Source organism: Camelus bactrianus, chromosome 3 (genome assembly GCF_048773025.1).
Source record: "Camelus bactrianus isolate YW-2024 breed Bactrian camel chromosome 3, ASM4877302v1, whole genome shotgun sequence".
In the NCBI taxonomy this organism is placed as follows: Eukaryota; Metazoa; Chordata; class Mammalia; order Artiodactyla; family Camelidae; genus Camelus; species Camelus bactrianus.
The window spans coordinates 86,225,958-86,251,400 of record NC_133541.1 but is presented as its reverse complement, the minus strand read 5'-3'; the positions used below and the strand labels follow the sequence as shown (position 1 = coordinate 86,251,400).

Genomic DNA, 25,443 nt, shown 5'->3' with positions numbered 1-25,443 from the left:
GGGATGGCCATTGGTCTGCTAAGTCCTGCCACCAGTCAATGGTCAAAAGTCAGCCAGCTGTTTTACTCAGCCCTCTCAGTCAGGCTCTGGGGTGGTAACTGTGCTCTGGCTGTTACTGACCCCAGTATACTGCACTCTTCTTCGTGGGCTCCCTACACCCCATCCACTCCCCCTCCTTTGGCGTATAAATCCTTCATTATACACTTTCCTTAAATTACACAATTTGAGCATGCAATGTTTCCTATAAGGATTAACAAACACCCACTGATATAATGTTTTATTCCCTCTGAATGAAGAAAGGAACAGGAACCATATTGAGCGTCTATGAGGCAAGACAATTTACATAAATAGGTATTTTACTTACACAGAACACAGAAACACGAATAATTTCTGATTTTAGTAATTTGAGTCTTTTTTTCTTTTGGTCAGTCTAATTAAAAGGTTTACTAATTTTTAAAAATCCTTTTATGAGACCAAATTTGGTTTTGTTGATTTTCTCTGTTTTTCTATTTTCTATTTCATTTACTTTTGCTTGAAATGTTTTAATTTCCTCCCTTCTGTTTGTTTTAATTTAGTTTGCTTTTTATTTCTAGTTTCCTGAGGTAGAGTAGGCTATTAATTTGTGATCTTCCTCCTCTTCCTCCTCCTTCCTCTTTTTTAAACATAGGCATTTATAGCTATAAATTTCCCTGTAAGCACTTCTTTAGCTGCATACTTAAATGTTGATATATTGCATTTTCATTTTCATTCATCTTCAGGTGGCTTCCAATTTCCTTTGTAATTTCTCCTTTGATACAATGATTATTTTGGAGTGTGTTAATTTTGTATACTTGTGATTATCTTAAATTCCCTTTTGTTATTAATACCTAGTTGCAATTCATTATGGTTCAAGGACATACTTTATATGATTTTAATCCTTTTAAATTTATTGAGATCTGTTTTATGACCTAACTTACGGTCTATCATGGAGAATATTTCATGTGCACTTGAAAAAAATGTGTATTTTGCTATTGTTGGGTAGAATGCCCTGTTAGATGTGTTAGGTTTAGTTATTCAAGGAAGCAACATTTAAATAAATAACAAGCTGCTAGAGAGGCAAAAGGAAAGGTATCACTACTATGAGTTTGAAAGTAATATCACGTGCCATAAATAGAAATACCAAGAAAATAAAAAATGTTATTAAATTCTAGTGGAAGATTTTTGCCTGCTGAAGTCTCTGGGCTTTGGGTCACTTAGTGTATGTTAAAAAGGAGTATCAGTAGGCTATGTGTTTGAAGTCATTTTCTCACCAGACCAGCATTTTGTCTTTGGGCTTAATTAGAAATAAAAAGAGAATTAAAGTTATTTTATTGAAAATCTGTTTAGATTCTAAAATAATTTCTTGTGCTGGTTCCATTTTAGAAAACAGACTGTTCTCACCTTCTAGAAATCTTTCCTTACAATTATTTTGCTTAACTGTTCCCAAAGGGAACTTAATAATGCCTTGAACTCCCACAGTATCTAGTGTTGAGTCCCCTAGAAAGCACTCAATAAATTCTGCATGTAGCTGGCAAGAATTTATTATGTTCCATTTAAGGAGTTTAACAGTGGGGGAGAGATGTTCTTAAGCCGCAGTATGACTTCAGAGCCCCTTTTCTCATGTAATCTTTTTATTTGATACCTTGTCTCTGACTCTGCTTCCTGTCAGCCAAGTCATATTATCTGAGCAACTTCTGCCCATTTGTACCAAGTTTGTTTGTCTTTAATGACAGCAAGGCTCTCAGAACGGTGCTTAATGGGGTGAAACACCACCAGTTAATTACTGGTGTTCAAAACAAGGTCCTAAAACAGATGATGATGACTTCTTAGGACTCCCTCAACTTTATCAGTGTCCTCCACAACACACTGAATGGACTGAGGCAGGACCTATGTCAGGACTTATTTCTAAAGAGGGTGGCATGTGTTCTAAAATATTTGTATTTACTGCTTTTGTACATTCTAGATTAAATGAAGGAATAAAGGAATACTTCCATTTCCCAGATCATTGTCAGAAGTATGAAAAGCCTGAGACTCCAAATCTGTAAGAGCATTTGAGTCCTACGGGTTTCATACATGTTCTTCATTAAAGCAAAAGAAAATGCTGCTTAAGGTTGCATGCTGATTATATGATGGTGATTCTATGTTGACTAGAGGTGTTTAAGAATGAATCAACACTTTATATGGATACTATAGAAGGAGTTTACCCAAGGTTGGCTTAATGACCACTAAAGTTCTTATGTACTTTCCTACTCTAAAGATTTTTACTCTATCAAAACCCGCACTAGGGCATATAAATTAACAAAAAAATGTTCTCATCCAATTATGTACTTAGGATATATTCAAAATCCAACATTAGTCAGGAAAACTAATGAGAATTGTCTATTATAAATACTAAAATGGCAAGGCAACTGTCAACAATCACTGGCACTGTAAGAATATTTTAGGAAGTGAAGGGATAAACTGGGAGTTCAGGACTTGCAGGCACTAACTACTATATATAAAATAGGTAAACAACAAGGTTCTATTATAAAGCACAGGGAAGTATATTCAATATCTTATAACAACCTATAATGACAAAGAATATGAAAAAGAATATATATATGTATAACTAAATTACTATGCTGTACACCAGAAGTTAACACAACATTGTAAACTGATTATACTTCAGTAAAAAAAAAATTTTTTTTAGATTTTTTAAAATAAAGAGTTGCTTTCAAGGGGAAAAAAAAAAAAAGAATATTTTAGCCATCAGTGAATCATGCCCACTGATGACCAAATCCAAATCCTGCCCTCCCACGGGACTCTGACATAGGAACTAGATCCTGAATTTGCCATCCTGTACTTGCATTATTGATAACTTACATACTTTATCCACCAGACTATCAGTTCCTTAAGAAAAGGGACTACGTCTCATTCAAATTTGTACTGCCAGCACCATCTAAAGTACCTGGTGGACTCGTACACATGGTTGAACTCCACTATGCTGAGCTTTGACTTTACGTTTGATTTCTCTTTCTTCTTGATGGCTGCCTGCAGTTCCGCTCTTAATTTGATATAGCATCATTCACAACTAAAGGAAAATGATACCTACTGGAGTCACAAATCACTTATCTGATCAAAAAATATTATTTTCTATGCCATATCAGAAATAGTACCTAACCACAGAGTAAAATTTAAAAAAAAAACAGAAAACAACTTTTTAATATATAAAACTTTACTGAATGGTAAATAAGTTGAAGATAGAAAAATTCAGATTTGTACAAAAGGTATACTGGTGAAAGAAAGTAATTGCTTTACTTGTTCTTTAGAGAATTCACAAGCAGACTTCTTTAACTAGCAAGTTCCCCCAGTAAATTTCAGTATAATCCCATTTATAAAAATTATGATTATTCAGCTTTTAGAAGACATAACTATTATATAAAACAAAGTACATATGCAGAAGCACTAGGGACTATATTTCCCTAAACTTCACTTCTGGCTCTTAAGAAATGTGACTGAATTCCACATTTATTTGCCAAAGATCTTAAAAGTAATTTTAGTTTAATAGCTAACCTTCTAGTGATGTGTTATATGTTACAGAGGCAATCACTGCAGTGCTATAAAAAACCATGTCTTCCTGTATCACTGTTTTTTAGGTTTTAATATCTATCCCAGTCCCAGTTATTTTGTACAGTTCTTGATAGATAACACACTGTGTTCTGCAAGAGCTAAATTCAAACTCGGCATTGATATTCTAAACAACTCCTGATACTGCAGACATTTAAACTTCAGACGCAATCCATTAGAGGCCCACTTTATTATCCAAAATACTCCTGAGAGCTATCATCCCTTAAAACACACCTTCCCCTCATTTGTCTTGCTCATTATACTCACATTAGGAAAAAATGAAACAGTCCCACACAGATCCATCCAGGTGTGGTTAAGAATCTAAATTACAGTCACCATGAATAACAAAAGTTCTTAGAATTGCAACAGATCATTTTCCTTTCTCTTTATTAGCTGATTTGAAGCTTACCCTAAATTAGAATATAGTCTCAAAATCTCAAAGCAGTTAGTGACTGAAATTATTCATCTTTTAAATGGACCTGGTTCATCTGCTGTTTGCTTGGTAAATCACTCTTCTCTCTCTCCATTCAACGCTTTTGCCCACCAGGAATCTTAAAAAATAGAAACCCAACTTTGAGGCATGGAGGGCCCAGTCCCCAGCCCGTGAGTCACCTTGATGGCCAGGCCTGCTGGAGTCAACTTCTCGACGTTTCGCTCACTGAGGCAATCCTCTCCCATCAGAGAAGTGAGGTGCTGCAGACACTCTGCATGTCCCTGTGACGCGGCAATGTGTAAGAGATTGTTTCCGCTTTCGTCATGAATTTTGTCTAGATTGTCGGCAGCAAGGTGTGGCTGTACACAAAGGAAGAGTAAAAAACTTAAGTCAATAAATCAGAATGAGACCCTCTTGGGGGGGGTTCGCTCTGGGCACTGGGAAGAAGAGATGAGCTTCTAGAAGCTCTGGTGGCAGCCATGGGGATCTAGTAAGTCAGAATTCCTTGCCATTAATTCCAACGATTTTCAACGACATTTTCTGTTATACTGTGCTTTAGAACATGAATGTTCAAGTGACTTATCTCTCCATGAAACATGCAACAGAGATGAGTCAGTGAGTTTGTAGAGGCTCCAAGCTGGCTTTCTAATAATGGTGATGATACTTATGGTACCTGGCAGGTTCCCTGTATGTCTCTTCCACTCCTGCCAAGTTCTGAAGGCTCGGTCTGCTTTATTCCCTGTTGTAGGTTTGTTCAATGAATGAGCTACTTGTCTTAACCAACTGCTTTGCCTTGAACTACGGAGAGCTGGCTTTGCTAGGAAGCTACATGGTGAGTACTGCAGCTGATGCTCCCATGGGTAAGGCTAGACATTTCTCACCCCCAGTCAAACTCCTGGGGGCATCTCAAGGCTACCTGGACTTTGGTTTTTCCCCTCTAGCGACATTCAGTTGATAAAAACTGTTGGGTAAATTGAGAGGTATTGTCATTTGGGAAACATGAAAACATGGGAAAGACAAAAGAAAGGAATGAACCGAAGAGAAACAGAGAAGAAGAGCCAGGAGAAATGCAAAAGACATTTTCAGGAGACAAAAAAAAAAAAGACACATTGTAAAATGATTATAAATCAATAAAAAATGTTAAAAAAATTACTTGATGGAGTAAAATTGTTCAATCATATCATCCTATTGCAACACTAAGATTTGTGACAAGAGCCCAAGTGCACTGTACTTATCTATGCATAGCCTTACACTAAGTAGAATTATACTGCCAAGATGTGTCACTTTTCTTGAATGAAACTTTAATTAACATCACAGTGTCAGCACAGGCTTACTACTCTTTGATCCAAGTCTGGAAGCCAGAAAAGAACAATGCAGGCAGATGGGAGTGTGATTTCAGTTTAGTTTTCTCTGAATCTAAGCAGAACAGACTTTTCTTACATCATGTTACTCTGTGTCTAGAGTCTTTGGAAAAGCTTCTTCATGCTCCCTAGATATGCAGACCTGGAACTAAATAAAAACTCCATGTAGGTCAGAGGGCAATCAAGCTCTAGTGTAAGTTTCTATCTGCAAATGCTTTCAAACATCCCGGTCCAACCCTTCTGAATAATAATCAGGATAATACAGAAGACCCTCTGTTCATGTATCTGGCAGGTCCCCCATCAGCAAGGAACTGACATCCCCACAAATAACTGAGTAAGAGCACTGGGAACCATTGGAGAAGCAAAAAGAAAGGTATTAAGATTCTTATTAAAGAAAACGCTGGGCTTTTTTGGTTTTGTCTTTTAAGCGTGTGTCCTTATTCCGGTTGAAGTCAAGCAAAGTTGAAGTGAAATAACATTCCCTCTATAGCCATTTGTTTTTTCCCTGTATTAACCAACTAACTTTTAATTTTAATTTTAAAGCTCAAAAGTCATATCGCCCAATTAAAGACACAAATAGAGATTAAACAAGAAAGGGAAAAAAAGCATCATCACTGTGTTACTACTGAATAGAGCTGATAAAACTGGAGCCTGTGGATGCTTACATGTATACTGAGTTAAACCATACTCACCAGGAGGGAGATCTGCCCTTCTTTAACGATGTTCAAGATGCTTTTTACTTTTTTCAGGTACTCACTTCTTTCTTCTGGGCCTTGGGAGCTGGTCCAGTTCATGCCGCCGATCTGCTCATCGAGTTTGGGTTCGGCTGCTGAGGACTGCAGATGGAAGGCCCTCAGCTGGCAGTCTGGCATTGCCTTGTCAACTTTTCGACTATGAGGGTCACTAAAGGTCTTGTTGAGGAAGTCCTTACTCTGGTTTTCAGGCTCATACGCAGAGCCACTTTTAACCAGAGATGGCGAACTCTCGGATTCTTCAGTGGGGACCTTTTGCTGGTCACGGACAACAGAGGACGCTTTTCTCAAGTGAGGGCTTTTCACAGGAGAAAGAACACAAAACGGTGTCATGTTGGATGGCGAGTTCTCAGCACTTCCTGGAGAGCAGGCTTTGCCAGAAAGGCCATTGATGGTTGTGCATAAACCCAAAATTCTTTTTTCTGAAGTCACCTTGGTAAAAGAGGCAAGCTGTTGACTGGACTTAATGTAAGGCACATCCAGAATCTCATCCATGTCGAGGTCATAATGCTCCAGTTCACCCAGCAGGGCGCTGGGCTCCGTGCTCTTGCTTTGGGGGCCGCCTTCTCCATGCCCAGGGCTGAGTTCTTCAGGTTGAGGGTCTGGGTCAGAATCCCCCCCTTTCTGGTACTCTGCCTTCTGGTTCTTTTGGTCATCACTTTCATTGTTCTCCAGAGTCTCTGGCTGATGCTTGAGTGGGGAGACTCTCTTCACTGGGCGGAACTTACTGTAGACATCAGCAATTCCTGTGGGCTTTTGCGTGTTCGTAATAAGAGTTGAGACACCGCAATTCCAGCTTGAGCCAGAAACTGTTTTAAAATAAATTAAAAGAGGGGACTATTAAATTGAAGCACTGAAAATATCTTGGCTATGCAGGCAGGCAGGGTCCACTCAAGTCATGCTCAAAGTAGTCTGGGGGTAAGAGAGAACACGTATCATAAAACAAACAGTTCATGCTTACCATTGAAAAAGAGTGAATGATAAAAGTTATGACGTGCTGGCTCAAAATTAATTCAAGTAGTAATCACAGTGAAAGCAGACAGCTAAAGAAAACAAATCCAGACAGATATTCAGGTTTCTTCCCTGGAATGGCTGCACCTCCCTGACAGTATTTTGATGCTTGTCACCACCCGGAAAACCAGAATTGGAGGATAGGGTCCTCTGTGTTAAATGAACTTCCAAATGAATTGAGGGAGAGAAGGGATGTATGTACACACGAGCAGACATGCACACATGTATATTTACACCCATAAAGCTTAAGAAGTCTCATAGAAAGAAGGGGGGAATTGCTTAATACTGAACAAATGTAAACTGAGACCCACTGGCTGATTCACAGGTGATTTGTTAGGTGGATTAGGGAAAGAACAGGAAGGAAGGAAGTGGTCAGGATTGACTGGACCATGGGAGATAAGCCATGGCTGAGTTCGTCCCACCCTAGACTGAGTATCCCAGTGAACCATCATTCATGGGCATTTCATGGTGCTTTCTGGCATATGGCACAGCAATGTCATGCACTAACCCCTCACAACGGAACATGCTCTTTAAGATTCACTCCTCCCTCCATCGTCTGGAAGGCTGGAAATGAACCGGAGGGGAAGGAAGTTGCAAAGGAGGGTGAAATGGGCAGACTAGTTTTTTTTTCTTCTTGTTTCTGTGCAAAGCTTAGATAAAGATTGTATAGTTTGCATTTGACTCAGTGTCTGGTTGAGATGGAGTATGAAGTGAAACAGCAACACATCTGGAGGTGAAGATAAGCACCACCACCTCTCCCAGTTAACCTCATATCCACGGCTGCCCACGCCTCCTCTTGGCTCAGGTTGACAGCAGCAGTCTCCTCCCTCAGCCTTGATGGTACGGCTTCCTCTGTGGGACACTCCCCTGACTAGACAGATGACCCAGCGCCCTTGGTAATTTGCAGGACACTGATTTATGGGTTCTTACCCCTTTCCTGCTTAGTTTACACCATCCCCCATCAAAGAGGTGAGGTTTCAGGATGTGCCCTCCAACTAGGGGTCTCCCATCTATCCTTCCTCTTCTGGAACAACAGCAGGCAGGAAATATTTAACCCCAAAGCATGTATTTGTACTGTTCTTTGCTGTTGAGCATAACCAAAAAATAAAAGAACCTGAAACAAGCGTGGACTCGGGTCTGTACCTTCTGCAATAGTCCCTGGCTACCACTGATCCTTGGGGTGAAAGTAGCATACAAATTATTAAAAGTTCCCCAAATTTAGACACTTGGTCATTCTTCTTCCCAATGGGATGTGTTCTCAAAGGATTCAGATAAGTTCTGGAACCAAGATAAAGCGATGAGTGAGTATTCTGAGACTGAATGCCATATAACATTCCCCAGATAAGTTCTTTCCCCAACATGGACCACAATTTTGCTTACGGTTCAGAGGGTCTGTAGTAAGTGGTCCTTCTCTGAGGACTTTCAGGAATCTAAGAGAATACTGTGAGCTGTGAATCCAGGAGGGAGGCCTGGATTCTGTCGAGTAAGAAATAGGTATTAACAGAGAATGTTCCAGAAGGGAATGGAGGTATCTAGATGCTCTTAAGCTCCTGCTTCTTCTGCCTTTTGCTGGCTCTGGTTCCTAGTTGTCTACAGTACTTGGCACAGAGCAGATAATTAACAAATGCTAGTATTTAAATTTGAATCTCACTTTGTCCATTGCATTAAATCTCTTTTTAAATGCGCAAAATGCATCCTTCTGAGGGATTTACAGCTTAATTTCACAGGGGACAGAAGTCCTGTTAATAAACTCAGAGGAGTGATAATCACTAGAGAGAGATGGATTTTCTAGTTATTTATGAAATGTAAATATGCAAAGGCAAATACTAATTCCAGTTGGTCCACTGTAAATTTAAAATTTTTCTATCCTTTTTATGCCCTTTTCTTCCCCAAAATATAAAGCTACAAAAAATTAATGCCTGCCAGAAATTTCTGCCAAGCCTCTGTCTTCCTTTTAAGAACATATGGTTGGTTACTTATTTAAAATAGCAGAGAAATAGTGGACACAGAGTTTATAACATGTAAATAGGCCTATCAGTTTTCCGAAAAGCTTATAGTAGGAAAAAATATATATATTCCTTAACATTTCTGAGATACTTATTATTAGGCACAGTATTTGTTAATATTGTGCCAATTACCTCCATTTTTTGGAACTTCTTGAAAATGTGCATCTCAGGATGTAATAAAAAAATTTTAAAGTGTAATAACTTAGTGGGCCAATACAACGAAAGCATTGTACCAATATATTTATGTATTGTATAAGGTCGTGGGTTCAAAGGGCTACTCTTTTATGTTGGCTTTATTTACATGTGAAATTTTTTCCAAGTGATACAGGGAAATGGATACCATATGTTTCCCAGCTGTTTTGTTCTGACAGGAGCCATTTAGAATGCTCTATGGAAATGAATTCTGTCTGAGTCTTATGAAAACACTTCTTTCCACAGAAGGGTCTAGAAACTGAAGAAAGGGCATCAACATTTAGGCTTCTTGTCCTCCTTATTCAAACCTATGACTGCCTTTTAGGCTGAGAGTAAAATTTGTGCTTTCTAGTCTGTCTTGGCTACCAGGAAAAAAATCCCAGTTATGAAAAGTGGGTTCAATAACAGTTTTTCATGAGAATACTTCAATTTATTACTATATCATATACTTGTATGAGGACACTTTTATATATATAGGAAAGAAAAACTCATTTTATTTTTCCTAAGCTGGAAAAGCGGTATTTTAAGCACAAGTAAAAAGGCTCTTAATGACTGGCAAGATTTCCACTTGCAATTCTTTAAGTCCGCCAAAAATTCCACTTACACTTTATTCTACTTCAACACCATGATGCATTTCTTCTGAGGCATGGAAACAAAGATCAGAGTAATGATGGTTACTAGGAAGATTTTTGAGGTGAAATGTGTTTCCTGGAAATCATGAATAAATACTTCACATTTTAAACTGTAAACCCCGGGAAATTTTATCTATTATCTTACAAGCTATTTACAAGCTCTGTTAAGAACAGAGTCTGTGTCCCATTTACCCCTCCATCCCTCCAAGCACCCCGCAAACTGCTCTGCATAAGTAGCTCCTCAATGGCTTTTTGGTTGAGTGGATTCATTTTGAACATCTCATGAAAGTAAACACGTTCAATTTACTTCAAACCTCTCTTCCTGATTATGGCGCAAGTTTTCTAAAATGGTCAGTAGGTAAAGGGAAATGTATTTGAGGCTGATTTATGGGCCACAATTACCTCTTCCAATCTAAATGGCATTTGGAATGTCTCTGATCTCCAGCAGGGTATGTCCAAATTGTCTGCTACCATCTATAGGTCACCATTTATCCAACAAGCATTGAATGTGAGCCAAGGATGGGCAGGTGTGTATAGCAGGTAGCATTGTCTGACCCAGGGGTCTTATCCCTCACCACACCCACCTGCTTCCTCTCTTTCCCCTCCTCATCCAACACACAAACACACACACACACATACACTACTCTGTCTTCTGTAAACATATTCTTCATAAACCTGGCCTGGATTACACGACCACATGTGCAGGCTCCCAAGCAATCCATTTCCAAGGCATCACTGACCCTTCTCTTTTCTTGACCCCTGCCTCTCACCTTTTAGGCACCAAATCCTACTGTGGTCTGATCCTAAATCCCTCTCAAATTTGATCCCTCTTTTCATCTCATTAAACTGACTAGATCACAGTGGGATCCTCCCACAGTCTCTGCAACGTTCTATCCACTTCTCTGGTCTCCTTTTTCAGTTCTGACTAATCCCCTGTTCAGATTTTGTCACTTCTTAGCTCAAAACCTCAGGTGGCCTTGTACCACCTAAAGCAGTATTTCCCCCGATGTGGGATACACATCCCTGCAGGACCTAAGATGGTGCACAGGAGCCATGCTAAATAGCCCTAACCTGGAGAGGAAGCGAGCTATACACCTTTCAACTCTTTCTCCCTCTTCATTAATTTAAGGACTCTCAGCTTGGCGCTACAATGAATTTAACTCCTCTCCATAACTTACCAACTCCCTTCAGAATAATGAGACTGTGGGCCTTTGGCTCACTTTCATGAGCAGAGTTAAGAGAAATGCTTCATTTTCATCACATTCATTTTAATTATGTCTCTGAATTTATTGCAACTGACCCTGAAAGTTTCTTTTAAAAACAAATATGCTCAAAAGTAAGTGGGTTTTGTGGGGAGGGTAATCAATGGTAGAGCACATGCTTAGCAGGCACAAGGTCCTAGGTTCAATCTCCAGTACCTCCATTAAGAAAAATAAGTAAGTGGTTTTAGAAAAATATGTTAATAGTAAAAGTGGTTTACAGGTAAAACAAAAAAAGACAGAGAATGACTTGGCATGTATCCCATGTTGTGGAAATACTTGAACAACTAAGGTTTAGGAAACCCTGGCTTTCAGGATAGTAGCTAAATTCTTTAGCAGGGTACCTAATAGCTCTTTTATTTATTTTCTAATGTATCTTCTCATCTCAGCACTCATCATTCCCATGTCACTAATTTTCCCCTGCATCTCCATTACTAAACTCACCCTTCCTGGATACCCCACGTCCCTCCTTCATTGCTCTCACCTTTGCTGCCTTCTCTGCCTGACATGTAGGCTCATCTGACAAGATTCCCCTCAGGTGCTATCTCCCTGGTGCATTTCCTCTGACTCTCCCAAGGAACTGTTGCCCTTGATTTCTTAGTGTCAGTGTCCTGAGATCTACCTGCCGGTACCTGGAGCCAGGCACTTATAAAGCTCTGTTTCAACAATGCACTCATGCATCTGTCTCATCCTCTGTCCTGAGAGTCCCTCAAGGGCAAAGATTGCTTGTGAAACCTCCTTGTGTTTATAAGCAGACCTCTGTCTAGCACAGCTTCTCACAGATATTAGGGCTCAAGGGCTAAATCTTTTAATGAATCAATGAATGAAAGGAGGAAGGAGGGAGGGGAAAAGGAACAAAGAACTATGCTAAACCAAAGAGGCAAAGTATACAAAACACGTATGAATCCTGTCACAATGAGTCACTCTGGCCCCATTTTGGACACGTTGTGTCGAATATTTCAAAGACAGTGTTGGTAAAGTTACTGAAGACATGCTGCGTATTAAAGTATTTTCATGTATCTCCTAAGTTCTAAGCCTCAACTTCTTCATCTGTGAAATAAAGAGGTTAGAAACATGATTGCTAAGACCTGACCCACCTCTAAATTTCTGACTGTTTGGAATGTCTACAAATAACAGGGCTCTTTATTCTGAGTGACTCACTATGAAACACTATAATTCTTCTGGATCCATGTCTTTCAACAGATCCTCACAAATTTATAATTATGAGGCTAAGCTGATTGCTGACACAGAACAACTCTTTGGCTCCTGGGACTGATAAATTAGTGTTTTCTTAGGAAGATAATGTACAGTTTGGTATTGCAACGGTGGATCCAGTCTTCAAGACTGAACGTCAGTGTTGGCTCCCAAAGTGCCTATTTATTTTGCTTCTAAATATGGAGTTATGTGTCCGTATTAGAAAATTAGCTTTAGACATCAAGAAGAGAAAGAAAAGGAATGTGTCTGCAGGATAAAATAGTGTTTTCCTACTGTTCATTGTTAAAAGTTAAAAGAATACTATTTTTCCTCGAGGAACAAAATGGTCAGCTTTAGCTGTAATCGTCTTAAATGTACATAACAATAGACTTCACATCTACAGCTACTAGAAACCTAGGCACTTTTTTTTTTAAATAATCAAATCCAAGACCTCAGGCATGTTAAGCGAGTGCTCCATCAGGAGCTGTACCCTCCCCTGAGGCGCCTTTAAGGCCTTGCCTTTTAAGTTCTCCAAGATTCCATTTCCTTCCAGTTTTACACCTAAGGGAGGGACATTATGAAAGATTAGGAGAGTCGTTGCTAGAGTTGTGAGTTTCCTTAACCCAGTGGAAATGAATGAAATCCGGGGTGGGCCCACTTGTGGCAAACACCTCAAGCTCTAAGGAGTGGGGCCGGGGGACTCACACCCTCTCGTGACAGCAGGAAGGAGGGTACGGTACGGAGTCTGACAGGACTACTTGCTCTCCTGTACCATCCTTGGAGCCTAGATTGATCCAAAAAAGGGTTAACTCTGGATTTGGAGAACTGTGTTGGGAAGAGCCAGTGGGTGTGAGGAACACATGTTTCTGGAACGTTCCCATTGAGTCGCTGGCTCACCCCTCTCCCTGCTGTCACAGACCCTTTATTGAGGGTGTTGCAAAGCTGAAGGGCAAGTACAGAGCACTTTCTTATAAAAATATCAACCAATGATGCATTCGCACTGAGATGTTAAAATACTGTTGGAAAAGATTCACTGATTTGGTTCTAAACTTCCCGACTTTAAGCGGTTCCCGATATCAAGCAGCTGCAGAGACTGCGAGCTGCGTGTCTCATTACTACTGCCAGCCCCACCCAGAGCCGCCCAGACCTGCTCACGACGCTTTGCGCCCCATCTGCACCCACTTCTTAGTTCTGGGAAAACTCATAGACGTACTCAAGCTCTTACTACCTTGGACAGAAAAGATACTTCTTCACCAAAGAGGCACGTTCTATCATGAAATTAGACTCAATATTTTGACAACTTTAAACCTTTGAGTCTCAGAAGTATGGTTCACCGAGAAGAGCAATTGGTGATTCTGAAGAAAGCACATGGTTCCAGAGTTACTGTGTCATCTAAGAAGCATGCTGACCTTCACTTGGACATCAGCAAAACCTTGAGTGGATTATACCTTGTATCCACTCGGGGCCCATTTATCAGTTTTCCTTTCTTTCGTTCTCTCCCTTTCAGTGCTGAATCGCAGAGAGAGATACACATCAAGGGATGGTAGAAAGGCTCATCAACTGTAATGAAAACGAATCTGAAAAAATATAGATACATGTATGTATATGTATGACTGAATCGCTTTGCTGTACACCTGAAACATGGTAAATTGACTACACTTCAATAACAGTAAAAATTTTAAAAAGACTCATCAAGCAGACAAGTGTGGAGACAGGGGAGTGCCTGCTCAGTGTGGCTTCTGGAAGGTGAGAGCAAACTCAGTGCAGTTTCTGTAAAGTGCAGAGACACACTTAACAATTTTAACTGAAGGTGGCGCTGCTTTACAGGGCTGATCTATGGTCAAGGGCAGGGAACACCAGGATACTTACTGCTCCTTGATAAGAGGACAAGAGGTGTGCGTGCGTGCGTGTGTGCGTGTGTGCACGTGTGTGTGTGTAAAATCCCTGTCCTCCACCTTCTACCATCAGTCTCCAACTGATGGTTCCTCAAATGCCTGTTTATTTTACCTCTAAATATAGAGTTATGTATCCAGGTTAGGAATACAGCTTCAGACATAAGAAGAGGGGGTATGTCTTTAGGGTAGAAGAATGTCTTCTGGCTGAGCGTTAAATGAATTCTGTTTTCCAAAAACAAAGTGGTCAGTGTGTGAAACCCATTCCCATTCTGAGAGGGATGCACCTCAAAGTCTGGAGGAGAGGAGAAATGGGAGGAAGAACTATCTAGTCTGCCTCCTCCCCTTTCTTTTGGCAGCACCCCCATCCCACCCTGGAGTCTGCCCAAGGGAGCTTCCACCTGGCTGGCTGTAGGGGGCACAGGGCAGGTGCAGCGAATGCAGCAAAGTTAAAGCCTGGCAGAACCACGCTGTCTTGTTTTCTAGTGCAGTTCAGTACATGCTTCTCAGGCACTGTTACAAATAATGAAAAAAAAAAAAAAAAGACAATGTGTATTTTTAAAGTTCTTCCAAATGCTATTTCTTAATTAGAATTTTCCTAAAATGTCCTGCATCTCAGATTTTAAAATTGCTAATACATCTGTGTAAAACTTTCTCTGTTTCTGACTCCAAGGCAAGTGCATGATGTCACTAGACATCTTCACAGCAACTCTGGAGGACAGTTGAGCAGCTTTTCTGTAGTCTCACTTGAAAATGAACGAGAACTTAGGGAATTTTAAGTGTTACATGGAAAATTACATACTGTGCTGATTGCTCAATCAGGACCGAGGTTTCCTGATTCCAACTTCCCTTCCATAACACTGCAGAAATGCCTTATCACAATTAAAATTATTCCCTAAACATGCAATTCACATTTCTCTATTTGGGTCACATGTGGCAATGGAATCCCAGAAAACAGCAGTAGAACTTGGTTGTACTCATTTCAGAATCATTTACCTAAATCCCAAACTGCACTCTCTGCCTAGATATCAGTAACCACTGACTATGAAGTAACATTAGGACAATGGTTTTCAATAACAAGTTTTCTCAGAAACAGGTGAGTGGAAGAATTTCCCTACTTTATCTTCAGTGGCATCAGCCTAAATTTAGAGTCGTTTTATCACCAAGAATTTGTTCTGATTTCAGCTGCCAATCCCTTTAGCTGGTTAAAGGTGGCAGTTTCTTTCCAATGTAAGCAAGAAACACAAGGATGTAATAAAGCTTATTTAGAAGTGCTAAAGTAATTGGCAGAATGCTGAAAGATGCTCACAAGCAGGGTCCATTCATCCCATGAAATCTGCTGAATGTTCTCTGTGCACATGGATCTAGGGGTGCAGAGGTGAACAAAACAGACATAATCACCATCCTCATGGCAGAAGCAGACAGTCCAACAAGTACATAGATGAATGAGCAATTGCAAAATGCAAAGTGCTTTGATGGAAACAAGGAAGGTATTGGAACAGAGAACAGCTGAGAAGCCTCATCATGGAGATGACATTTCAGCTAAGATCTGGGGATGAGAAGACAATTCTGTGAGGATCTGTGGGGAAATACAAGAGAAAAGACAGTTTTGTGAAGATCTGCATAGAAGGAAGCACATTCTCAAATGTCTAATGCAGGAGAGCATCTGGCAGGTTCCATAATTCTCATATCTAGAGCAGAGTGAGCCAGGGTAAAAGAGCTAAAGATGAAGTTGTGGGAGGCTGTCAGGGGCCAAATCACTTGGGGGTTTACTGGCCACAAAAAGGACTTTGGTTTATATTTTAAGTGAAATAGGGTATCCTTAGGGGGATTTCACGAGCATGAAATGATCTGCTTTGCATTTAAAAATGTATCTTTCTGCCTATTCTGTGGGAAATGTGGGGTGGCAAGGATTGATGGTGAAGACAGAAGTGACACTAATTCGTGGTCCTTAACCCAGATGAAACCTAAAGGTGGCCTGGCCTAACTGGTGGCTGTTGAAATGGAGAGAAGTGGACAGATGAGGAGTGACTCTGAGCACAGAGGACTCGGGACCTGCTGATAGACAGATGTGGAGATGAGGGAGGGGAGGGTCCTGGCTTCAGTCCCTGAGTGGATGTTTCAATGCTGATTGCTGAGGGGGAGTCTAAGGAGAAACAGGTTGGGGATGGGGATTCACGGATTCCTCTTAAGAATTTCACGAGATATTCCACGTAGATATCAAGTGGGTCATTAACTAGGAGGCTAGAGTGCTGGGGCGAGGAGCTGCAGCAAGTAAGAGGCATTTGAAGCCCTGAGAACAGATTAGGTATCAACCCAGAGAGATTTAAGAGATTGAGGAGAGAGTATCGTATTGAATACTTCCGTCCCCCTTGGATACCTAAAGGTCAAGTAGAGAAGGAGGAGGAGTCACAAAGGAGACTAAGGAGATGTCAAAGTGTTGCAAGAAAAACGAGGAGAGAGATGGTGTCACGGAGCCAAGAGAGGAGAAAGTTTCTAGAAAGGTGTGGCCAATAGTCTCAAATAATGCAGCAAGGCCAAGAAAGATGAGAACATCTGTGTCAATGGATTTGGCAGAATGGAAGCTGTGACCTTCCCCAAAGAGGTGGAAGTCATCCTGGAGATATTTAAGGTGAACAGGAGGTGGGGACTGGAGATGGGGGTTCCCTTAACTTTTCAATGGAGGTTGGTTATAAATGGGGCCTGAGATGGGGAGAGAAAGGAGCAGAGAATTAGGGTGGGAGCCACTAGAGTGGGTACTATTTGCTTGGTTTTTTAAGACAGGAGATAATTAGAGTGTTCGTATGATGATATATATATATAGAAAGATATCAGTGCTGCAGGCGAAAGAAGAGACAACTGAATATCAAAGTGTCAAACCCAATGAAGAGAAGCGAAGCAGCTGTCTCCAACCTCAATTACAATACAAAACCCAGAGAAGTAGGCTTCCTTTCACCTCTTGACACATTCATCCATCCATCCTACCTTGGACGTTTATCAGCACTAGCACCAGGCACTGGAGATACCATAATGAACACAACTACCCCACATTGATTTTGGCTAGTCTACTAGAGAAAACCGATATGAAAACTAGCATCACATTATTTATACTTAAAAAAACACAGATATTTAAGGAAGCGAAAAAGTACAAGGAGCTGGGAAATAAGATAATAAATTGGGGAAGGGGTGCTAATATAATCTAGGCTTGCACTGTCCAAAATGAAGCCACTGGACACCTATGGCTATTAAGCACTTAACATGTGACAGGTGGTACATGCTGAAATGATAATAATTTTGATATGCTGGGTTAAATAGAAGGTACCAAATCAACTCATCTATCTATATTTTTAATGTAGTTATTATAAAACATTTAAATTATGGAAACAGCTTGTGTTATACGTCTATTAAACAGTGGTGGTGTAGGGAGTCAGGTAGAGTGGCCCTGAGGAGGTGAACTTGGAGGTGAAAGGACATCTCATGTGAAAGAACAGAGCATGTCTGAAGAACTGAAGGAGGTTCCCTGATGTGACTGGCAGGCAGAACGCAGGAGGCGAGCGGCATTTGAGGAAGCTCGCTGACCCAGGAGAAGAAGAGAGCTTCCCATTGTATGTCTTGAGAACCACCCTGGAGAACTAGTGCTTGATTGTGAGCATGGAGTGACATGACACCTCATCATGGACAATGGATTAGCACCAAGGTGGCCTAAATCAGTGCTTCTCAAACTTGAACATGCGCAAATGAATCACCTGGAGAGCTTGTTAATCTGATTCTCCAGTCTGCACTAAAGCCTCAGAATTTGCATTTCTTTTTTTTTTTAATAGAGGTACTGGGGATTGAATTTAGGACCTTGTGCATGCTAAGCATGCACTCTACCACTGAGCTGTACCCACCCCAGCATTTCTAACAAGCTTCCAGGTGATGCTGGTGGTGCAGGTTCTGGTCCTGGACCACACTGTGAGATGCAGGGGCCTGAGCAACCCACTGCCATAGAAGGGTCTGGGCTTCTGCAGATGACTCCTTCTCTCTCTGAGGGTCCTTCAACTACGAGATTCTAGGATTCTGTTTCTATTACTTGAGTTTTTAATGCCTTTTTTTAAGAGTCAGGGCAAAGGAAATCCGTGGACAAAGAGCGCTTATTTTAAATGCGAAGAGCCCCTTGAGAGACAAAAGGAAAAGGAAGTGCTTTCAGCAATAAGTGGGGTGTTCTCAGAGATGTTATGAAGCTCCAAAACTAGGAGCAGCCCTCCACCTCCCCAACACACACTCTTTCTGTTGCCCTGGATGGGGAAGATGGAACAGGGAAAACCACTTCTCCCTCAGGAAGGGACTGAAGGACATCACTGCGAAGCTGCACAAGGTGAAAGGCACTTGGCTTCTGCATCAGTTTTGCCTTGTTCCCTTCCTGCCTCAGTGACGCTCTAGATGAGGTGATAGATGCTCTAGAGAGATCTCTACTTCTGATTTCTCATCCATCCTTACCGCAGGTTCCCTTGAACCCATTTCTACAAGACGAGCTTTCAACACCAGTTTTGAGGGTGGGAGATATGTTCCTTAGAGTCCAAAAACACCAAAACATGGGAGAGGAGACTGAGTCTTTGCTCTGAAGTTTTTTCTCCCTCGAATACTGCCTGATTCCTGACTTTCTTAATTCCACAACCTTCTAGAAAATCGGGGAGCTGTGGTGCCTATATCTATGGACTAAGCAAAGGGAAGAAAAGTTCAAGTTCAAGAAGACAGGGCAAAGATGCTATGTGTCTAAGCCCTGCCACTTCCAGCTCTTTTCATTATTTTTGACACTGCTAGGGTTTTACTTTTAACTTTTCCATCACCCCCTGCTCCTCTCTTTCCCCTCACCCTTTCTCCCAGAAACATAAGCAAAGTGTTAAGAGATGAAAGGCAGACAGAGCAGGCCGCTCTGCTTTCCTGAGTAAGTCCTGAGGTTCATTCAAAATAATGGCCATGCACATTCTGTAACGGCAGAAAAAAGCAGCAGATAAAACTGCCCTTACAATATGATTCCAACCATACAAAAAATATGCCTCCTGAAAAAAATACTAGAAAGAAAAACAGCTATTTTGTATTAGTTAATTGTAGTTTTTATCTTCCACTTTAAAAATTAGGTTACCTTTACAATTTTGTTAAAGAAAAACAAAAAAATAATTGTTTTCTTTGACTAACATTCTCATCCAGATGTTTCACTGTATGTAAATTTTTACTGGAGTTAAATAAAATCTTTGTCATAAACAGTTGATTCTTTGCTGCATCAGGCTGAGGTGTTCATTTTCTTGATAGAGATCTTAGCAAATGCATTTCCCTATTCCCTGAGTTGATTTTATATTAAATCATATGAAATGGATTAATCAGTGGGCTTTTGATTTAAACTGCTGTATCAACTTTCACTTTCACGCTCTTAGCATGAAACCTTAATAAAATCGAAAACAGGAGGTTTATATATTTAGTATCATCAGCTATGTCTCAGCAGTGTCAAGAGGATAAATTTCATGTCAATGTATTATTCTTCGTGCTGGTTTGAAAATCTTAGAAAACCATACATTTTCAAAGGTTCAGGGTTTGTCACAAAATGTGCATGCATAGGGACTAAAAATATAGCAAATTTGCAATACTTTTAAATATACATCCAAAATGAGTTTCACCAGATACTAAATTTTAAAAGTATGATTTCCCTTTGCTCACTGTCATACTAGTGATCTTCTCTACTATTCCAGGTATTGAAATTCTTTCAGGATCTCTTCTCAAACCCACCCTAGGGCTATTTATTACTGTTACATAACTGAGTTTTCCAACCTCAGCACATCTAAGTTCTCAGATGCAAAGCTGTAGTAATATTTATCTGCTTTCTTTCATAAGAAAATTATACAATGAGCTAAGCAGATACATATTTTGAAAGAATCACAAAATATTTAAAGCGCCATGAATTGAAACAAATGTGTATTTGAATGCCCAATTAATTAAAAAAACTCAAAGTCAATGAAATTGAATATGTTTGATTTGAACACCATATGTCGACATAACGTACTTGGTCCTCATATGGAGGAAACCACAGAGAAGAGTTGACACTCACTGCCTTATGCTGTCCTACATGAGTAGCAGGGATTAAGCAGAGAATACATGCAAACATTTCACAAATAACTTCCTTTTACAGGGGCAAATTTTTCACACATAACTTCCTTGATGCTAATACTGCACCCACACTACTAGCCACCTGTAGATCCTTGGACTACAGTTGCTGTTCAGTGCACTCAACTTCACAGGGGCTCTGGAGTCAGCAGACCTGGTTTTGAATGCAGAACTCTGGGCAACTTATTCGCTCTCTGTGAGCCTCAGTTTCCTCATCAATTAAATGGGCATAATACAGTCCTCCCTCAGAAAATAATTTTGGGGGCAAACAAGCTGTTTACAGAAGACTTGGCACAATGCCTGGTACACTGAGCACCTGAGAAAGAACTGGGAACTCTCAGAAACAGCTGTGCAGCTCCAGGCACAGGCAACGTTTCTTCTCAGGCCTTCAATTCCTACTTCTTCCTCTCCCTCTCGCCTGCCTGTGGTATCTGCACTTCCTTCACACTTCTTTCCAAAACTTGTTTTTCTCACAAAAATTTAATTTAGTCATGGTGTAGTGTAACTGATGGCAAAAGGATTTAAAATATTATCCCTGTCAGGGGAAAACATAGATTTTAATAGGAATCAATGCCTTCAGCTAAAGGAAGGGCACTCCCAGGGGCAGACCCATGGGCACTGGTGAGCTAGTGAAGGTGCAGGGACGCTGCCCAGGCCCCTGACAACCTCAGCTATGTGCCTCCCTCAGGGCCCAGTGTGGAGCCCAGGGTCCAGGGATGCAGCAGGTGAGCCCTGGGCTGTATCTCTCACAGAGAGGCTTCCGAGGGCCACCAACAGGGCTCGCTTGAACTCTGCCTCCTCTGAAAACACTTGAAAAAACAGGCAAAGAGGGCAGGCATGACTCTTGACTTTGTAGCCCATGAGGGAAGGCAGGACAGGTGTGTGGTTAAGTCCCGGGGTTGATCTGCTGGGCTGACAGGTTCCCATAAGACCATATGTGGGATGACCTTGGGTTGAGTTCTGGGTGCACCACTTCTAAAAGGGATGCTGGGAAACTGCAGTCACCCACAAGAAAGCCAGAAGCATGAGCAGAAGACACTCAAAACTGTGGAGGGAAATTATAGTCTGGAGAAGACAGAACCCAGGGTGACTGCTACCTCCAAACACTTAGTGGCAGCCTTGCTGCGGGCAACTGTCCTTCTCTATGGCTCCAAAGAACCATGGTCAAGGACTGAAAATTTGACGGACACTGATTTTGGTTGAAGAAAAACTAACCTTCATGAATGGGAAGCTTCTTGAGACTGTGAGCTCCCTGTGACCGAAGTGACAAAATACAGGCTGGACAACCCCACGGTCAGGGTAATAAGGATCGCTTTCAAAGATCTGATGGCGTTTGAACTACATTATTATTATCATTTGCCTTTAAAAATTCAATTATAATTACAACACATTTTCATTTAACTTTATAGAATAGTTGAAAAAATAAAAATACAAAGAGCACCTGTATAACCTTTATCCATATCTTTCCACTGTCAACACTATACCCATCTGCTTTTATTATTTGCACCTTCCCACGTTCTCTCAAACTAGATGATTTCTAGGGTGGTTTCTTCTACTGGGAGTTAGAAATCTAAAGGTTGAAGCTTCTTTCCATCTAATAAGTTTTTAGAAAAATAGGGATCCTGCTGGCAATGCTCTTCCCAGCACTTATCACTCTTACCACTATCTGAAATGATCCAGTTTATTTACTCATTTGCTTGCATGTCGTCCGTCACCCCCTAGAATGGAAGTGCTGTGAGAACAGGGGTCTTGTCTACATCTTGTTCTTCCCTGTGTCTGCAGTGCATAGAATGGAGAACACAAAGGTTAGCTGTGGAATGAATAAATAAAAGAACAAATGGGTCCGAGGACACCTATCTAGCCAAAGACTTGTTAGTACAAGGATGGATGTTAACATCTGACAATCTACAGAAAATAGAAAATGCCTAAATACTTCAGAAAGGTAAAGAGATAACATCTTTGTCAGGTGGAGTACGTTCTAAGTGGCAGAAGGTTTAGGGAAATGTTCCCCTGGAGGGTGCCCCATCAGAAGAAAATGTGGCCTCTTCTCAGAAGCCAAGGTGTTTTCTGCTGCCACCTGTTTGAAAAGACAACCATGAAGATGGAAATCTGCAAATGCTCTTGGAACAAATTCCTCCTAGGTTGTTGAAACAAGAAAGATTGGGAGGCACTGGTAGGAGTGTGGGGGTTATTTCTACATGTGAATGCCTGCACAACTAACTGAGATCACCTCAGTTCTTTCAGAAATGGATGGTGAAAACTTTACCACATTGAGATTTCTTTCAAAGGAGCTCACAGACAATTCTACAGTGATACTTTGAAGAGACTGAGTTTTCCATGTGTTTCTTTTTCTAGGATCACTCTTGCTCTATTAGAAAGTGGTTTACCAGCCTCCAAATGGTCCATCAAAGGAGGTGAACATGTGATTCCATTAAAGAGGACTGAGTTGTTCCCTCACACATCCATTTCATGTCAGGTCTAATTATTGGTGATTACCTTGAGCAATGGATCTATGCTCTGGGTGATGTTTAAAAGCTTTTGAACTTGAAACTGGCTTTCTTCTTAACCACAGAATAAATGTGTAACATCAGCTATTGTGGAAGTGGCTACAAGTCATAAGACCTGGAGAAAATGGAATAAACCAGCCCCAGGAAAAATTATTTTTAAAAGCTTCTGTTAATTCACTTAACTTGGTAAGCAAGAGAAGCTATTTAACAGAGAAAAGGAATTTTCCACTTCATTGGAGAGGGAAAATGCTAACTTTTAAAGTTTTCAAAGGATAATATCCTAAAATTAAATCATTGTCCCTAAGTGCAGCTATCTGAGAGACAGTATATGTAATGGATAAGAGCAGACTCTAGAGCAGACTTCCTGGGGCTGGAATTCCAGCTCTGTAATGTAATTGCTGTGTGACTCTGGGTGAGTTAATTAACTTCTCTGCTCTGTGCCTCAGTTTGCCCATCTGTAATATAAATATCCTAATAGTACTTGTTAGGTAATAGTACTTAAGTTCACAGGGATTTTAGGATTAATTGCATTAATATAAGTAAAGGGCTTACAGTACCTAGCACATTAAAAACTACTGAAGTATTTGCTATTATTTTTTCTCTCTTACTCCCCATCTCCAACTTAAAAAAGAAAGAAAGAAAGAAAATCTTGTACCTACAAAGTACCTTCAGATACATCACCTAATTCTTATCCTAACAGTAGCGTGGTAACACTGGCAGAACAAGTTTCTTTTTTCTGTTATAGATAATGAGTCAGAGGCTCACGGTCATCTAACTGATGGACAGCTGAATGCTGACTCAGATGGAGGTCTCTGGACTCCGAGGCTGGGGCCTGTCCACTGCGTCTGCTGCTTCTGTCACTGATCACAGTCAGAGGTTCAGCTTTGAACCTGGCGATGCCTTGTAAGGAGGCACAGCCTGGTAAGCATGATGGCCAAAGCCTCTGTTAAATCCCACAGAAACTTGAGTGTGCTTGAAATTAAAACATTTTTTAAAAACCAAGATAAATGAAAACTTTCATTTGAACTTAAAACTATCTTCTGTGATGTTTCTGACCCACACATTGAAGCATTACTTTCACTTACACCAAAAAACCCCAAGATAAACAAACCTAGATAGACTAATTATTTTCTCAATTTCATCTAAACAAAATGTCAAAAGAAAACAAACAGTCCAGAGAAAAGTAAATTAGCTTTCTACAGGTCCTTTCAGTTCAAAAGGCCTAGAATTTTAGTAGTGGCATAGGTAAGGACCATCTATTTATTTTTAAGCACGATGCACATAATTCGCAGATTATCTTAAGTCTTCCATCATCTGTGGTTCTCAGGATTCCAGTTACTATCAGAGGTCCAGCTTTGGCAAGGTTAATGGTGATGCTTCAGAGTAATTACTTGGAAAAATAACAAACATCATTTCATAGTTTAATATGCTATGGTATCATTCCCATCAATATCCTTTTTATTTTCATTTTTGCCCATCACAGAGAGAAAAGCAGAGAGGCTTAATTTGATTTACAGAGGGGAAAAACAACCCTGAATGTACTTTTTTTTTGTCAGGGTGGAGGGGTGTGCAGGGAGAAGAGGTCAGCCAGCTGGTTTTCATCTATATGCCATAATTCTCTGTTTAGTTTACACTATTAAACTCCAAAGCTCTGCTTTAATCTTAACTGTTACAGTATGCTTACTGCAGATTCTATCATGTCGCGTCCCTGATAGGGTTTCAGACTTTGGCAAGGCACCATCCCCCAAGCTGGTCCTCGCCATATGGGTAGTAAATGCATCCAACATTTTTTCATTGGCGCCTGCATCATTATGTTTTGTCACCAATGGTTTCTCGGGTTTTCAGTAAATTGCTGCGTATACTGTGGTTTGGAGCTGCCGCAATGATCGCCTACACTTATTTGTATACAGCCGAGTCCTCATTAGGGCCTCCCTGTCCAGTTAGCCTTTGGAGGATGACCGAACATCTGCTTATTGAGGGTGGGGGTGGGTGAGCAGAGAAGCCATAAAAGAAGAAAACAGAAACCAAGAGCAACCAGTGTGAGGGGAGAGAGCTTCCAGGGAGTCCCCCACACTTGAAAAGTCAGGACGGAGAGGAGAGGTGGGGAGCGAAACATACCTGATCTGTCTTCGTTTTGCGAATCACATCTTCGGCACAGTTCCGGGATGGTCTTGAGTGATGTGACTGAATACTGAATAGGAAGTCAAAGGAGAGAGAGCGTAAAATTTAAAATGAGAGTATTACATTGGCTCAAACTGGCTAGAAAATCAAAACACAAGAAGTGATACTTGAGTACAACACGTATATCCAGAAAGTCTATCTAATTTTACCCTAAACGGGCTGCTGGATGATCTGGCAGCGTCCCAAACTCTACCCACAAGCATGTCAGTAGATGCACATTAAAAAGAGGGCTGCACGGGGGAAGGATATAGCTCAAGTGGT

At 40.7% G+C, this 25,443-nt stretch overlaps 1 protein-coding gene across 6 annotated transcripts in view; it reads right to left on the bottom strand.

Annotated features, from left to right (window-relative positions):
* Positions 1-25,443, bottom strand: part of SNCAIP (synuclein alpha interacting protein) — a 142,639-nt gene that overhangs the window by 31,410 nt on the left and 85,786 nt on the right. For all 6 annotated transcript variants that reach the window (XM_074360549.1, XM_074360551.1, XM_074360552.1 and 3 more), the window contains 3 exons: positions 25,120-25,192; positions 6,111-6,979; positions 4,237-4,416 (listed from right to left, as the gene is read on the bottom strand). In XM_074360549.1, the coding sequence (XP_074216650.1) occupies positions 4,237-4,416; positions 6,111-6,979; positions 25,120-25,192 (1,122 nt within the window). The remainder of the gene's footprint in view (positions 1-4,236; positions 4,417-6,110; positions 6,980-25,119; positions 25,193-25,443) is intronic.